Source organism: Lissotriton vulgaris, chromosome 1_1 (genome assembly GCF_964263255.1).
Source record: "Lissotriton vulgaris chromosome 1_1, aLisVul1.2, whole genome shotgun sequence".
In the NCBI taxonomy this organism is placed as follows: domain Eukaryota; kingdom Metazoa; phylum Chordata; class Amphibia; order Caudata; family Salamandridae; genus Lissotriton; species Lissotriton vulgaris.
Genome location: NC_141685.1, coordinates 1160751736 through 1160769739, shown reverse-complemented (window position 1 = coordinate 1160769739; position 18004 = coordinate 1160751736). Strand labels below are relative to the sequence as shown.

The 18004-nt window shown below is 46.3% G+C and overlaps 1 protein-coding gene across 4 annotated transcripts in view; it reads left to right on the top strand.

Moving 5' to 3' along the window:
* HDAC7 (histone deacetylase 7) overlaps nt 1-18004 on the top strand; it is a 686142-nt gene that overhangs the window by 573398 nt on the left and 94740 nt on the right. For all 4 annotated transcript variants that reach the window (XM_086964199.1, XM_086964189.1, XM_086964206.1 and 1 more), the window contains 2 exons: nt 2423-2472; nt 16387-16494. In XM_086964199.1, the coding sequence (XP_086820325.1) occupies nt 2423-2472; nt 16387-16494 (158 nt within the window). The remainder of the gene's footprint in view (nt 1-2422; nt 2473-16386; nt 16495-18004) is intronic.

The window sequence follows — 18004 nt, the reverse complement described above, 5'->3', positions numbered from 1 at the left end:
ATAGACTGATGGGAGCTGCTGTGTCCTTTGAACATATTCAAGTTTTTGTAAATCTTTTCCCACATTCGAAGGGGATGCTCACAGAATGGCACATGGATGTGCAGATGGACTGGGCCTGTGAAGACACATTGAGAAGAAGGGCAGACAGTTAGCGGTATATTGCACGCTTCTCCGTAAACATATAGAAAGGCATATTAGGAAAAAAGGGGAAATGCACTATAAGGCATACTGAGAGTTATGCCAGAAATACAAAGAAAGACAAATTAAAAGGTAACACACACTGGATGGCTTATTAAGGGTGCACTTGAAGACAAATTGAGTGTAAAGTGACTATTTGATTGATGGCACTTTGACATGGGAAGAGGACTTACTCAGGGCACGTTGACGTTAGATAGCTGATGTTGAAGCATGGCACGTTGAGGAGAAATGAAAAACACTTTCGAATGAAAATTGAGATTAGAGGAGAGGTACACAAGGAGGTACATTTGGTTAAACAGGAGACACATCAGGGACCGTATTACACATAGTGCCTCAGTGGCGTAAAAGGCGCATGCTTCCAGTTTGTGCCCCCTGAGGGCACTAGTTCTGGACCACATGTACTGCCAGCTATATCCTGAAAGGATGTCCCCTCATATTCATTGGAGTGCGGCCTCATGCAAATAAGGAAATTACTTTGCCACTCCGCTTGGGCCATATTATGGTCATGGGCGCAGAGGCAAACATGCACTTTGGAGACGCCCTGACACTGTGCCACAATAAGCAGGTGTACTGTCAATACACCCCTTGGGGGCAGCCCTCTCAAGATTTGAAAGGAGATCCCATAGACCTCCCAGACAGCCCCCTCCAGGTTGGTGCAGTTAATCAATGCACCCTCCTGAAGAAGGATGTATAACCTCTCCTCAAAGTGCCGGTTGGTTGCCGCCTGTACAAAGAAACATGGAGTGACTTTGAAGCAGCCTCTCCATATTTCACTGAATAGACACTCCAAATTGACCTCTAGTCATGCGGTTGAAGAGCAGCTAGTGTGTGGTGGTATCAAAAGCTGTCGAAATTAGCATGCATGTGTCTTGGTCCATGAATCGCAGTACTTCTCCTACGAGGATAATTCAGCTGTGTCTGCCCTACTTCTAGCCTGGTAGTCGGACAAGCAAACACAATGAATGTTATGAGGTTTGAGGTTGCTATCAAGCTGTCTGGCAGCAATCATTTCTCAGAACTCAGCCAGGCTAGGGAGGACCCAAATTGCACTGAAGTAGGATAGTATCAAAATGGTGCATTTATCAGCTCACATTATACTCAAGAATTTGAATTAAAAGTATAGGTTTATGTAATGGCTTTCCACAACATCTTACATTATTACCATCTCCTCTGCCCTCAAGCATCTGGAAACATGTTTTAATTTGATTACCATGGGGCAAAATTTGTGCATATTTTGCACTGTTTTGGCTGTTAGCTTAAAATATAAATGTGGTCACCTGAATTAATCGCAAATTTGTCCTCTTTGATGGAAGTAGAGCAAAGTGTATTTGCCCTATTATGAGTTTTTTCCCTAGGACTGCCGGCTAGAGGACAAGCAGATTAGGGTAGGGCAGATGAGTGAGATGATGTGAGTGCGTGGGTAGGTTGGTGGAATGGTAGAATACCTTTGCTCATTTATGTTTTGTAATTCAAGCTCATTAATTGGAGGTGTAGCCGGGTGTCCGTTTCATTGCCTGTCCATGAACTGCTGAGTATTAGTACACAGTAGTGATGCGTTACGTTTTTGAAACAGTGACACTTGGACTCATCAAGAGACATTTTCTTCAATAATATAATAGAAATAATGTCCTATTATAACTAAGGCTCCATGATTTCCGTTTTTACTTATTTATACAGATAAATACAGACAGAAAACCATTTATTTTCTTGTCTGTATTTATTTTTAAATGTGGATAAAACGGAAATTGGGTGCTTTTTGAGTGATCCTAAATACACTTTGCCATGACTGCCAAGCCAATAACTGTGTGGATTGATAGATAAAGGGGTTAAAAAGGAAGGGATTTTTGCAAAGAGGCTTAAACAGCATTAGATATGCACAAGGCTGATGCTGAAATGTGCATATTATCATATAAGTGCATGGATTTATCTTCTGCAGGTGTTCGTATCACTGATACCTGGCAGGCATTCAAACATGACTGCATATTTATTGGTTAAATAAATGTGAAACTACACCAGTTTTGGCTTTATTTTTTTTCACAAAGCCCATAATAAATATGGATAAATATAGATAAAGCAGACAAAAAATAAATATGGATAAATACTGACAGAAATGTAAAACAATAAATACCATAAAACCAGGAGCCCTGATTATAACGTGTTGCATTTGTGCCATTCAGTGAAATGAACAATGTAAGAATTCTGGTCTTTTTCATTCCCATAATAGGGGTTCTGTCCCAACGGATGTTTGTAATGCTGCCTTGCGGAGGAGTTGGGGTAAGTGTTGCTAATTGTTTTTACTTACTTCATTTATTTATTTGGTTTTAGTGTGGATGTAGTTATAAGTCCTTCACACACTCCACTTCATCCCTCAGACTCACATGGGAAACACAGGAAACCAGTCAGAATGAATGGTGGAAGAGAGGTTGCACCATCCACAAAATAACGTTTGCTATATTGGATGTTCAATTCATATGACTGTAGAGTCATTAATGAGTAGATTTATTCCAATTCTTTCTTTTATGTTATGGTGTGATATTTTATGCCTCACATGGTGTGTTTTTTGTAAGGCGTTTAAGTCAATAGACTGATATCTCACAACGCTGGTGAAGGGTAAGTAACGCATTAGTGACAGGAAGTATATTGCATCTTCAATAAAATTTAAAAGAAGCGTCATGAATCGATTAATTAATCAGTCAAAGTCAGAAAGTCTACCTAAGGTGTAAAAGACATTTTTTAGCCTATGTTTTGAAATGTGAGCCTTAAACGTATGACTTCAAATTTGGAGAAACAGCAATGAAGAGGTGTCTAACATGAAACCAGCTATCAAGTTTGGTTGATGTCCAAGGAGTGCAGGTCATAGGACAAGTAAAATAGGTGTGTTTCGGAGTCCCTTAAGAGCTCTAGGAAATGTGTTGCCTTTCTGAACACTGAAGAATGGATCTCCTCAGAGAGAAGCCCTGCACTCAGAGGGGTCTACCTGTATGCCGTTCAAGCTTGGATTGTTCAGTACGTCATCGTCTTTCTATGTTTTATACAGACTCATTGTTGGAAAGTGGATTATTGGTAGGGGAAAATGTAGGTCTGCCACTTGCAATAAGGCTACTAACACAGTATAGAGCACAGAATAGGTCTTAGAAAATTATTCTGATGCTCAACCCTTGGTAACATGGCAGGCATGCTTAACTTCAAAGACAGGTATGTAAAGCATTTAAAAACACCAATTCAGTAAAGAATTAAGACACAACACAAAATAACAAACATTGAAATGCAATAGGTCTCGCCTTTGATTAAATTAAAGCCATTTGCTTTGCAAATGGTATTGTATAGCAAAGCAAATGTCTTTAACTTAATAAAAGGCGAGACCTATTGCATTTTAAGGCTTGTTATTCATTGAATTCATTTTAATCACAGTTGGACTACTGTTAAGTGGCCGAGGTGGGCGAGGCAGAGAGAGGGACAATGAAAGAAAGGGAAACTCTGGAAGTAATAAAGAGTTCATCAGGCTGCGATGGGAGACTCTTGAGGGGAAATGCGGGGAACAGTTGGAACCAGACTTGGCATTGGGAGAGGAGGGAAAGAGGCAGAAGAGAATGCGAACAGATGGACTCACCACCGCTGCATCCATTTCACCTTCAAGAAACCAACCACGCACCACCGCACCCAACAGCTGCCTCACCGCTGCTGGAGCAAAGTCACCGAAGACCAGCTGATCACCTCCCTCGCTCCACCGACCCCCACCAACCCAGACGCCGCAGCCCGAAACCTCAGACAGTGGATTGACGACTGCGCCAACACCCTCGTCTCGCTCAAGAAACCCTCCAACAGCTACGCCAACAAAAGAGCCACCTGGTTCACCGACGAGCTCCAGACCTCAAAACGCACATGCCTGAAACTGGAGAAGACATGGCTCCACGAACGCACACCGGACAACCACGCAGCCCACAAGGACCCCACCCGCAGACACCACCACCTCATCAGATTAGCCAAGAGATTCTCCTTCAGGGATCGCTTGGATAACAACGCACACAACAGCAAAGAGCTCTTCAGCATCGTAAAGGAACTCTCCAACCCCAGCCCCAACGGCAACGACATCCCGCCCTCACAAGAACTGTGCGACTCACTAGCCATCCTCTTCCACCGCTAGATCGCTGACATCCACGACAGCTTCAACACCACAACCGCCCCGACTACGCCAGACTCCACCTCCCCTGTGAACACCACCCGCGCCAACCGCCTGACCTCCTGGTCCAACGTCGACGAGACACGCAAGGTCATGAACTCCATTCACTCAGGAACTCCATCTGACCCGTGCCCACACCTCGTATTCAACAAAACAGACGCAGCCATCGCACCCCAACTACAGAAGGTCATCAACATCTCCTTCGAAACAGCGACATTCCCGGAAAGCTGGAAGCACTCCAAAATCAACGCCATCCTCAAGAAGCCCAAACCGGACCTCAAGAACTTCCTGCCCATCTCCCTGCTCCCGTTCCCGGCAAAGGTCATCGAGAAAATCGTCAACATGCAACTGGCTCGCCACCTCGAAGACAACAACATCTTGGACCCCTCCCAGTCCGGATTCAGACGAAACCACAGCACCTAGACAGCCCTCATCGCCGCCACAGACGACATCAGGTGCCAACTAGACAACGGCGAAACATCAGCCCTCATCCTCCTGGACCTGTCAGCTGTCTTTGACATGGTCTGCCATCGCACTTCAAAGACACGCCTCCTAGAAGCCGTAATCCAAAAGAAGGCTCTTGACTGGACCACCTCCTTCCTCTCCGGCAGAATCCAGAGCGTCCGCCTCCCACCCTTCCAATCCGAAGCCACCGACACCATCTGTGGCGTCCCCCAGGGCTCATCCCTCAGCCCAACGCTGTTCAAGGTCTACATGGCCCCCCTCGCACAAGTGGCCCGCCATCCCGACCTCAACATCATCTCCTACGCTGACGACACCCAGCTCATCCTCTCCCTCACCAAGGACCCGCACACCGCCAAAACCAACCTCCACGAGGCAATGAAGGCTGTCGCCGATTGGATGAGGAGCAGCCGTCTGAAGCTGAACTCGGACAAGACAGAGGACCTCATCCTCGGACCCACCCCCTCGGCCTGGGACAACTCCTGGTGGCCGACCACACAGGGAACAGCACCAACACCCACCGACAATGCATGCAAGCTAGGATTCATCCTCGACTCCTCCCTCTCCATGTCTAAGCAGGTCAACGCGTCTCCTCCTTCTGCTACAACACCCTCCGCAGGATCTACAAATGGATCGCAACCGAAACAAGAAGAACGGTGACACAGGCCCTCGTCAGCAGCAGGCTGGACTACGGCACGCACTCAACGCAGAAATCCCAGCCAAACACCTACGACGACTACAACGCATCCAAAACGCCTCCGCCCGACTGATCGTCAACGTCCCCCGCCCCAGCCACATCACCCCCCACCTGAGAGGCCTACACTGGCTCCCCGTTGACAAGAGGATCACCTTCAAGCTCCTCAGCCACGCACACAAAGCACTCCACAACGCCGGACTAGCCTACCTGAACAGCAGACTCAGCTTCCACACCCCCACCGCCAGCTCCGCCAGCCTCGCCCTCGCCGCTGTCCCCCGCATCCAACGAACGACCTCCGGCGGTAGAACCTTCTTCGCCAAGACCCGGAACACCCTTCCTACCCACATACGGCAGACCCAAGACCTAATCGCCTTCAGAAGACTAAGGCTCTTCGAGCAGTAGCAGCACCCCGCCTCCCCTCAGTGCCTTGGGACCCTCACGGTAAGTAGAGCATTTTACAAGTACTCTGATTGATTGATTGATTGATTGATTGATCGATTGATGGAAGAATAAGGTGGGAGAACGAGCGAAAAGAGAACATACACTAATAAAATGTGAGAGTAAGAAATAAAGGGAAGAGGTGACAGGGAAAGGAAGGCGTGACAGAAAAAGGGCAGAGGCACTATGTGAAAATTAAGGAGTGAGTGAAGAGATAAAAGAAAAAAGGAAGTGTGACAGAGAGACGAGTTGAATCGGAAGGGGAAGAGGTATGCGTAAGAGATGAGAAGTTGAACATTGTACAAACGAGCGCAGCAGCGTGCTCATACCCACGTCCCTGAGATTACTTCAGGCTGCGTGATTTTAAACTAGCAGTCCCGCTCCTGTTCGCCGACGGCAGCAGATTAATTAGCTTGCTCCTAGCGACAGCAGCGCAGAGCACTGTAATTTGTATCACTTTGTTTTATTTTGTTTGTTTTAAATTTGCACTAAGTAAACTTCGCTCATCATGTCACTTGATTGATCGTTGTACCACTTACCTATTCTGCCCAGGCGTGTTCTACTACTCTACCTCCAAAGTTTGGTTGTGTGGAGGGAACGAGCGCCACAACCGGAAGGTTCCCCCCTCAACTTCCGGTGTGCCACCACCAGCAAGGTCAGCTCTCTAGCTTTCCGCCTCCCACCCGGTACATAAGACGATGCACTTAGTCAAGCGCAGCAGACGTGCGCAGCGGGCGCGCCGTCAGCGGGCCGGAGTCGCGCCAGAGTCATGCCCGTCTGCGCCCGTCCGCGCCTGGGTCGGGCCGCGGGCAAGTCTCCCTGGTCAATCCACTCAACTCCTGACATATAGCTCCACTCAACTGTTAGCCCTTAGACCCCCCTCCCCCCCGCTCCTTTCTCACAAACCACCCCACTTCATTCTCTCAGAGCAGGGTTGTGGCCCTTTTACTTGTAAACTATGCACACGTCCCCTCCCTAAAGAACATCGGCATAAACCATTGCAGGCGGCGCTTATTAACGCTCGCTCCCTTCCAAAACACAAACTAGACATTCTGGAACTTATTACTGCTCATTCCCTTGACCTACTCTTTATAACGGAAACATGGGGTGACGCGGCATCAGACCCGGATTTTACAGCTGCCCTGCCACCCGGTTACTGTGTAAACCGACTCGACAGATCGATAAAAAAAGGAGGCGGCCTGGCTATTATCTATAGAGACCATCTCCGCACAAAAACCACTCCCCTTCCTAAATTGAGTTGTGAAGCACTTTCGTTTTTTTTTTTACACTCACTGGTAATCAGTCATTCTCATTGAACCTAGTATACCGTCCCACAGGCCCTCGCACTAAATTTCTCGCCAGCATTAATAACCTCTTAGAAAGCGTAGTAGGAACTCCTCATTTTACCATCCTTGGGGACTTTAATTTTCATCTAGAGGCCGACACTGACAATTATACTGTATCACTTCTTGAAGATATGACAGCTGCAGGACTTAACCAACTAGTCTCGACACCCATTCATATTTCAGGGCATACACTGGACGGGATATTCACAAATAATCCAGACATTTCCTACTCCTCACAACTGCCTCTCACTTGGACAGACCATTCAGCGGTCTTTTTTTCCATTAGGCTTAACTGCTAAAACCAGTGTCCCCAGTCATCTCTAGGAACTGGAAAAATATTAATATCCCACATCTATCCGGTCTTTTGGCCTCATCACTAGATATAATTGACACAGATCCAGACATAGCCTCTAACAATTACCTTTTACAACTTAACAATGCTCTAGATGCCCTCGCACCACCAAAAGTTATGTTTCGAAATCGCACTTCGCCCTCAGCCCCTTGGTTTTCCGAAAATCTGCGCTTGCAAAGACAATTTTGTAGGAATCTAGAACGACATTGGCTCAGACACTACCACCCCACTGATAAACTTATATACAAAAGCGCTCTCAATAAATACAAGAAGCAGTTGGTCACAGAAAAAAGTAGTTATTACGTCACTCAGATTAAATCAGCAGAAAATTCCACCAAAAAGCTCTTTCATATAGTTAATCATCTGACCAATCCTCCGATTCCACCAGAAAACACCTCTCAAGAGCTGTGCAATTCACTGGCGGACTTTTTTACTGACAAAGTCACTTCTATATTTTCTGTTTTTACTCCTCAAGCTGTTCCCACAGTTAAAGCACCGGTCATGAAGTACTCCCCCAATTCTCCGTCTTTTTCTTTTTTTCACCCAGTCACACTTGAACAAATCTCACACCTTGTCACCACTATCAAATCAGGTTCACCACTGGACCCCTGCCCCCTTCCCTCCTTAACCTTATTCCTGAGGCCATCTCACTTGCAATAGCTCCCATTTGCAATAATATGTTTCAAGCAGGTATGGAAAAAGGCGATCATCAGGCCTTTTTAAAAAAAACTCCCTTGATCCCACAGATCTTGCCAGTTATAGACCGATCGCATGCCTGCCCTTTCCATCCAAAATTTTTGAAAGCCTTATGAACCAACAACTATCAGCTTTTATTGATACCCATAATTTATTGGACGATACACAATTTGGCTTTAGGAAAGCACATAGAACTGAAACAGCGCTAATCAAAGCGGCAGATGAAATCAGATACACGTTGGACAAGGGAGGAGCGGCAGTCCTGATATTGCTGGACTTGTCAGCGGCTTTCGACACGGTCGATCACAACATCTTGATCGACCGTATCGCAGCCATAGGGGTGGAACACAAAGCCAAGGACCTGATCGCATCTTTCTTACATAACCGGTCCCAAACTGTCAAACTGGGTTCCTTCTATTCATCTCCCCTTTCCCTTCCCTGCGGTGTCCCACAGGGCTCCTCGCTAAGTCCGACTCTTTTCAACATCTACGTATCGGACTTAGCGAGGGTGATTGTAGGAGAGTAGGGTCTGCTATCCTATGGTCACCCCAATTTTTGCTTTTTGCTTCACTGGTTTTCTACTTACTGAGGCAGTGGGCCTACTAATCAGACCCCCAGCCTGCTGTTCTCTCTCTAAATTTGTAATACATGTGCTATAGGTACATACCACAATTGGAAAATGGACTCCTTGTCAGCCCCTGTACCATGCACTATAGGTGCTCAGGGCATAGGTGCCACCAAGGCCTACCAGGGGCTGAAGCATAGCTTTTGCCACCCCTGGCTGGTTCTTAAATTGACACAACTGGCTGATCACTCAGCTGGGGCAAGTGGGTGTAATCACCCCTTGCTTAGATATAGTATACCTATATCTAAACCTATATCTGGACACATATAAACCTGTGAGTCACTCCTATGGAAGGCCTTATCAATCCTGGAGGCAGAGTGCGTGGTTTTATGTGAGATAGAGCTCTGGCATGAGCTGAGCCTGTCTGCAGCTGTCGGGAACAACTCCCTAAGCTGATCCGGGATAATGCCATACCATATACTATTAAGTGCCTTATAATCCTCGCGGTTATATAGCAACTTTGGTTTCGCTTTATCAAAACATGTCGTGTAAGGTGTCATACGAATTGGAATACTACCCCCTCACCAGTTCTGGCGACGGGGGTAGCATTCCACCCTTCTAGAGGGAGAAGACATGTTACTTTACTGAAACGCGGTTGATTTCAAAAGAGCCTCAGATCCACAAAATGGATGCCTCTGCCACAGACACGGGTCTGGCCTCCTGCTGCTGACCGAAACTCAGCAAATGGTGGCCTGGACAAAGGGTTTCCTGTCGCAGGGCGGTGTCAAACCACCCCAGACAGGAGATAGTGGATTGTAGCAGGGAGGTTTCAAAGAAACCAGACACTGCCTGGGGAGCACAAGGCTGCCCCTTGCATAATCCGGCCAAACCGGTTCTGGGGCATCCCAGCCCCAGTCCCAGTATCCACCCCCTTCCTGGGTCCCACCCATAGGAGGGGACCTAGCAGGATGTCCAGCCCACCAGATTCGAATAAGAGTGGGAGCAGTGCCAATGCAACTCAGATAATCCTGAAGAAACATAAGAAACGAACTCTGGACCCTTCGACATACTACTCAACGTAGAAGACTGAAGAATCTCCCTTGTGGTCAAGGAGTGACCACCCTGTGCAAACAGGTACCACCCAGCACATCGACCCTTGCTTTGTTGCAGTTCCCGCCGGAACTCGAGTGACAGAGATCGACGAGATCAAGCTTGCCTGCCTTCCTCCAGCCCGATCCACAGTCCCTGCAGAGCTGAGACCCGTGGAGGCGACCGGAATCGTGGGGTACGCCATCTTGAAAAGGCCACGAGACGCTGACCGTGCAGCCCACGAGTGACCCTCGAAGCTGCACACCGGGGTTTGAGAAGCCCCAACCCTGAGCTACACTTGCATCAAAGCTACCCCCTCCACACTCGACGAGTGCTGCGTGGGGCCCTTCTGCTTGTGTTGGCTCGACGCGTTGGCCCGGTCACTTGCCAGCTGGCTTGTGGCCCCTGTACCGACGAAAACTTGAAACCGACTTGCTTTTCTGGTTGCTCCAGATCTGCACCAGCTCCTGTGAAAAGGAGCCCCCACTCTGACCCTCCTGGTCTGAGTAAGAAGTAATCTCCCGGTTCCGCGTGGATTGCTTTTGCCAAGTGCTGTTTGCTGCAATCTTGAAGCCGACGGTGCTGACGGCGAGAGCCTGCGTGGGACAGATCGTGACCTGCTCCTGGACGTCGCAGATGCCCCAGAGCCCACGTGACAGCGGAGAGAAGCCTCTCGACAACCATCTGATTGCGCCCGACATTGCCTGGTTCCGTCCTGGTCCCACCCTGGTCACTGCTGAGTTACCCAGACTCTGTCCCCTCTGCTTTCAGATTCATCTCAACTTCGATCCACCCTTGGATCACACCGGACACTTCTGCTTCCCATCGCCTGCAGCATCTCCTGCTCCAAGCACCAAGAGCCTGCGTGTCAAAACCCGACGCCACTTCGACCCTGTGCACCCACTTCCTGTGGGTGAGGTAACATTGCAACGCCGGTGTGCCCACGTTGGTACACACCTCTAGGGTCTGTGTCTTAAGTTTTGTTCCTCTAGGTTTAGCGGAAGTATCTTTAAACTAACTTTGTGTAACTTTTACGCACCATTGACTTTGCATTGGTGCAAGCCGCACTTTACGTGCTGCACCCGAGTCCTGCGGGCTTCTCCCGACTTCAGCATTGGTAGTCCTGACTGCTCCCAGCGATTCTCTAGGCCCTAGGCCTAACCACTGTTCGATTGGTATCTCTTATACCATTTTTTTAGTATATGGTTTGAGTGGCCACCCGCCCTCATCCATAATTGTGCAACTTTGTATGTTATACTGTGCTTTTGATTTAACGCTTGTGCCCCTTTGCTCATAAAGAGTACTGGGGATTAATTTAGAAATAAACACATATATTTTTATAATATATACTTGTGTGGTGTCCTTTCATTTGGTATTACAGGATTGTATGTGGTAAAACAGCTCGCTTAACACGACCTCTTAAGTTAAGCCTTTAAGGCTGCTTAGTCCATGCTACCCCTAGGATAGCTTGCCCCCTGCCCACACCTGTTAAAGAAATCTTGGAGTCATCTTCGATGATCGGCTTCTCTTTACCCAACATGTAAACAATGTTGTTCCCACATCTTTTTTTACTTTGAGGAAAATTTAAAAAAAAATTACCTTACATTCCAACTTCAGCCGCAAAGACCCTTATCACTTCCCTTGTACTCTCACAAACAGATTATTGTAATGCCCTCCTTCTTAATGCTCAGGCAAAGGTGCTTAATAAGCTCCAGTTGGTGCAGAACGCCGCGGCTAGGGTTCTGCTCAACATTCCAAAACACAATTCTATTTCCCCTTTCATAAACTGCACTGGCTTCCAGTGAGAAGCCGCACAAAGTTTAACACCATGGCTGCTAAGGGTTTTCCCCTCCTGTGCTGAGTGGCTTTGAAAGCCATTGTTCATGACGAGCTCAGCTCGTCATGAGTGCAGCTCCGCTGTGCCTCATGACGAGCTGAGCTCGTCATGAGCATGGAAGGAGTTAAGGCTCTATGCATAGCATATAAGGCCATTAACAATACTGGTCCTCAGTTTCTCAAACTGGCCTTTAGACCTTTTAGAGGCACCCAGAACTCTTCAGTCATCTTCAGCCCACCTCCTGAACGCCCCGCCCACAAAAAAGGTCAATTGGGGAGATAGACGCTTCATAGTGGCCACAGCTAGACTGTGGATCTCACTCCCCTGGGCATTAAGACTTGCCCCACGTTACTCAGTTTCAGGAAACAACTTAAGACGTGGCTGTTTGCACAATAGATGCCTTTGTTTGTGCAGTTTCTGATCTTCAAAGCGCCGAGACACCTTTGGGTAGTTGTGCGCTGAACAAATCGCAAAAATAAAATAAATAAATACGTTATGAAATAGAAAGGTAGGCAGGCGTGTGAAAGAGACGAGAGGGAAAGGTCCAAGGAAGAGATGGATTTGACAGCAGTCAGCGAGACTTAGGCGAATGGACGCAGTGGGTTGAGGAATGGAACTTCAGGACGGGAAGGGTAAGATATGATTGATTTCTGAGGTGGCAGATGTCACGTAGGGTTAATTACAGAAAATGTGGCTCTAGGTGAGAATGAAGTGGAGAGTAGGCACGGGCGGAGATGGGAAAGCAAGAGGGAAGGGAACAGTTATAGCCGCAGAGATGGGTGAACTAGAAAGATAAAAGAAGGAAGAGAGGAGACCTAAAAGTGGATGACCGAGGAGGAAAACATTTGAATTGAATGTAATCGTTTCTTACAGCTCGGCATCTACCATCAACTGTTAGTTTCACGATGAGAAATGGATAAAGCTAGATAGACGAGAGAGCTGGGGAGACCGTGTGTCAGTGGTGGGAGACACGGCTCTGCCGCTCGCCCTTTGATGACGCAAACATGATTGAGCGGGGTCTGTCTCTATGGACTGAGCGCGCGTCCTCTTAAGCTGCACACCTGGACTTGATCAGGCTAGAATCCCTGAGGTTTTCCGGCCCTTTCTTTGACAATGACGTGATCCTGATCAAAACAAGATGTTTTCCTTCAAAAAGAAAAGAAGACGAAAGGAATTCTTTAAAAAAAAAACTGAAAACAATATGAGCGATGTTAATGTTATTTCTCGGGCTCTTTCTTAAGTTGTGATGGAGGCTGCAGCTCGAACAAGTCCAAAGGACCGAACTGCCTCACCTCACCCATAGGGACCCCTCAGCTCCCAGAGTGAGCGCATTATAAAGATTTCAAGAAACAGATCTCACAGTTTCCCTGCTTAGGTGAACTGAAGTGATTATCTCTTGTGTATGTTTACCCTGAATGTATTTTATGTGGCCTTATCGTTCCATCACTACCCCATCAGTGGGAATATACAAAGCACCGAATGAGTGCCCGCTGCTCGGTGTACGCCTGCACCAGCGCCATAGGGCACTCCTGTCACTTCAGCTCTAGTGACTGCGTAGAGGTGGCAGCAAGAGCTGTAGTATGGAATCCGTCTAGCTGCAAAGAGAGGCCTTGATCTTCTTTAATCCAAAGCCGGAAAAAAAGCACATAGAGGGCTTTATAGGGCATTATGGGCAGGGTGGTAGGAGGATGCAGAAACACGTGAAGAAAGTATTCCTCCTGAAAACTCCCACATGCACTTCTGTAGCGTGTTTATCCCCTGAAAATAAGGCACTTTGGATATTCCAGAGTAGCTCACAAACCTTCACACGAGTACAATATTTGCGATGATCTACCTACCAAGAGGTGGGCATCTCCTTTTCCACTGAGGTTCTCTTAGTGCAAAGATTGGTAATGAGTAAGTAAGTTGAGTGTGTAAAGCAGCAATAGAATTTGTCAGTCATAACATGCCTGGGGCTCTGTGCCATCTTCATTGGCTTCCAGTAAACAATGTGATAATGTTTAAGGCAGGTTGTATTTTGCATTTAATTTATTACTGCCAACACCCAACCCTGTTGCACAGCAGATTTTCTAAATGCATTCCCATTAGATCACTAAGATCTTTCCAAACTCCCAATGTCCTCTAAGCCAGAGTTCAAACTCCTTAAGCGTGGTGGCAGATCTTTTGATGCCTACGGTGCCCAACTATGGATCTTTCTCTGAATGGATAAATCCAGTCGTATGTCGCAATGTCGACTACAGAGACATTGTGCTCTCAAAATGTCACGTCCAAAATATTGAGGACCAAAATGTTGAGAATATGTTTACATCTTTTAGATTTGGCCGTATAGCCCACAACCAAGTTGTTAAAGGCCTTGAAACCGAGTTGCGGCTCGGGCCTATAATAAGGGACAGAGCCTTTAACAATTGGTGTAGCCTGAGGCAGAAGGGCTATACGGCTATTACAACATTCCATTCACTAAGGGTAGAATGTTCTAAATTAGCAAGGTAGAAACATGAAGACAAACATTGGAATGTTGGAGCTCTGGGCTTATACCAGCCATTATAAGCCATGGGCTACTAAATTGCATTTAATGGAGCTCTCAACATTCCAATGTTCTAAATAGGAATACAGTACAGTGCAGTAAAGTACACTTAGCAATTTCAAATCTAAGGTAGAGGATTAGTGGGAAACGATATAAGCATCAACATCTGACATAGTTTTCATCTCATTCCTCAAGGGAAAGGGCAGAGTAAAGTTACACCTCTTACTTGTTGATGCCAGTCTCATCCTTCACGTGAAATCCAGTCTAACGTAGGAAAGCTACACGGGTCGTGAAAGCATGTGCTTTTGACTTGGTGGCCTCAACCCCAACAGCTTTGAATATCTTCATTTGGCAGTGTAGCTTGTAAGTTGTTCATTCAGACATGGCATTAGCTTGATGGCTTCTGACCATTCCTGCAGTGTCGGAGTTATCGCAGAGTCCCAGACACATAGGGGCAGATTTATCGAGGATGTGCGTTGCGCTTGCATCACACAAGGTGAAGAAAGGCAACACAAGACCTTAAAGTAGACGTACTATTCCATGCAGAGACATCTTGCATGGCCCTGCGTGGCATAGTAAATCTGGAGTAACGCACAGCAGTGCAAGTTGCTGCCTTGTGTTACTCCGCCCTGGGAAGGCTTTCCATTGGTGGAAGTGGGTCTTACCACCCATCTGCGCATTTTTTTGGGCACATTCCCAGATTTACTTAAACAAGTAACCCTGGGAATGCATTAAAATGCTGTGCCTTCCTAGTGAAACATACCAATGAGAAATATATTTCTCATTGTTTTTCATCTTTCTACATGTGCTGCAGAAAGAAAGATTAAAAAGTCTTAGAGGATTGTTTTGTGCAGGGAAGTGTCCCTTCCTGCACAAGCACAAACCTGCCTGTAATGCAGGCACCCTTGCACAATAGTACAAGGGTGCCTGTGTTGGTGCTAGGCTGCACTCAGTGCGCCGGTGCAGAGAGACAGCGGGAATGCACCATATGTTAGTAGAGCAAGGTTTCTTGCTGCATTGCGTTGCATGACTTGTTCGTAAATTTGGGCCATAGTGTCTCTGTTGAACGGGCGGTCTAGCCATCTGTCAATTTAGAAATAAGAGAGAAATTGCTTGATTTACTGTTGTGATTAGCGAATGACGTCCTCCAGATCAGCCAGAATAGCAGGCAAGTTGAAATGAATTGAAGATGGCTGTATGTTCAGCATGCTAGCTATCTGGCATTTTAAAGGGGCTCAGGTAAAGGTGTGGCATAAGCTGACTCTCTGATCCAGCACCCAGAACAGCAGAAGTATTAATGTAATGACAAATCCAGCACTCGGACCGGTGTCAAAACCCAATTACCGTTGCCGAGACAGACAATGGGGTTTAATAAGAATGGATGATGAATTGTCATGTTTCTAACAAGAGATTTTCACATCTCATTAGTTTTGAATTACATCATTTGTAAGTGTGAGTAAGTATGTTTTCCTTTTACCTGGATTGTTTATTCTGTGGACACGTGGAACAGGACAGCATACTCGCTCTTGCATCCTTCTCTGCTTAAAAATGTTCATTGCTCCATATATCCTTGTCTTGTGGCCCTTTACCACAAGCTTGAGAGATGTTTGTCTCGATCTCTGAAGGGATTGCCAGTGCCCCAAGATTTTACCATTGATTAATTATAATTGGGAATTTTTTTTATACTTGATTCAAAATATCAGTTTAACAGCTCCTTACAAAGATCTTAATTAAAAAGTTACTATATTACTGCAATATCCAACATGGGAAATCCTTTTGAGCAGTTTCATATTATGCCAGAAGGACTATATCAAAAAATGTTAACAAATGTAACTTAGTCATCTTTATTATTACCAACAGTTAACAGTACACGTCATACATTGTTTTGAAGTGAAGCATAACATGTTTTCTATGAGGAGGGTGATAGGAGCCAATTTTTCGAAAGTGACTTCTTTGATGGTGGGTGTGTTCTATTCTGAATAACCTCTCTCCTTACTTTCAGGTGGACAGTGACACTATTTGGAATGAGTTGCACTCTTCCAATGCGGCCCGTTGGGCTGCTGGTAGTGTCATAGAACTGGCGTTCAAGGTGGCCACCAGGGAACTCAAGGTAGGAGGTTGGATAGAGGATTGTGGATCATCTTGGACATGTTTGAGAGTTATCTGCAGAACTGTAAATTAGTGAAGGTGTCTGGTATGTCTGAGTGGTGTACACCAATGGAGACGTGTCTAAAGGATGTGTATTATAGTGAATGTTGATTTGGGTTAGCTGTCATGGAGGTACACATGGTACAGATATCTAAGCTTTTGTATCATTGTGAATGGCTTACGGTCGAGTATCTTAACCCCTTCGCTGCGGCGGCGATTCCGGGGGGGGGGGGGGGGTGGGGGCTTGTGACGGAGCTGCTCCGTCACAAGCCGCCGTTGCGCTGTGCTCATGACGGAGAGGTTCCGTCATGGCCCAGCCCGCTCAATAGAACGCGCCACGCAGGCGCGAAATCAGCGCCGCAAAGGCGCAGCGGCAGGGCCATGACGGAACCGCTCCGTCATGAGCACAGCGCAACCGCATGCAAAGGGTTAAGGAAGATACGCGATAACTGTGTGCCATGGTGCAGATGCCTTCCAATTATATGTCACAGTGAGTGCCTGGACAATTATGAACCACTGGGGAGGTACATCATGTATTTGTTCTTTGGTGGCATCTGATGCTGTACAGATTTGACTTTGATGCTTAATAGCTATGTACCAACCGTGGTGGTGTCTGATGGTTGTGTGCTAATGCCGAGGTACTTGAGGGGTGTATGTCATGCTGTTAAACCCTGTTTAGCTTTTTTTGGGTTAAAAGCATTTGGTAGTAATGGGCAATCTAACACTGGCTGGGAAACTGGTTATAAAAGGCTTCAAAAGCCTAGAATACTAAAAGAGTAAAGAATGTAGCCTGACTAGGCTAAAATACAAAAATACATACAATAATGCAATATCATGACTACATGATATCTAATAAAGAAAAAAAGCAAAGCAAGTCACAACAAGCAAGGGTGGCTGGCTAGAAAATATACATTTGGTCTTTACAGAAAGGTTATTCTTAAGCACAAGGACTGCAGAGGCTTGCACAATACTGTGCGATTGGGAAGCAAGATACGATTGATACTAAAGCAGTTTTAAGATGTATCGCTTCTATAGCCAATCACAAAGGGTGCATGTGATGCATCTTGTAACTATCAGTTTTATAATCTCTTCTGTGAGTGGCCGAGTACAAAACATAGACTTAGAATTTCTTGTCGCGATAAAGTTGTTGTTTCTGGACAAGTGCTTTAAAGTGAATGCAGTTGAGTTTGAAATGAATAAGTTACTGGAGGCATGTCCGGTGAAGGATGAAATGGTTAGAGGCAAAAAGCTTGCACTTGCCTGCTGTTTTGAAACGGTCAGTAGTTAGTTTTTGTGTTTGTTTGTTTGCCACCTATGGGCCACTTGGGTCTTCTGTGAAGCACTTTACCAATGTAGATGTCCTAAAGCAGCGCAGTATTCACACATTCATAGTGAACAGAATGAGCTGCTGTTTATTCATTGGCCTTCTCTGAGAAATAACAGTATCTGCCTTTTAGCCCCTAAATCCCTCA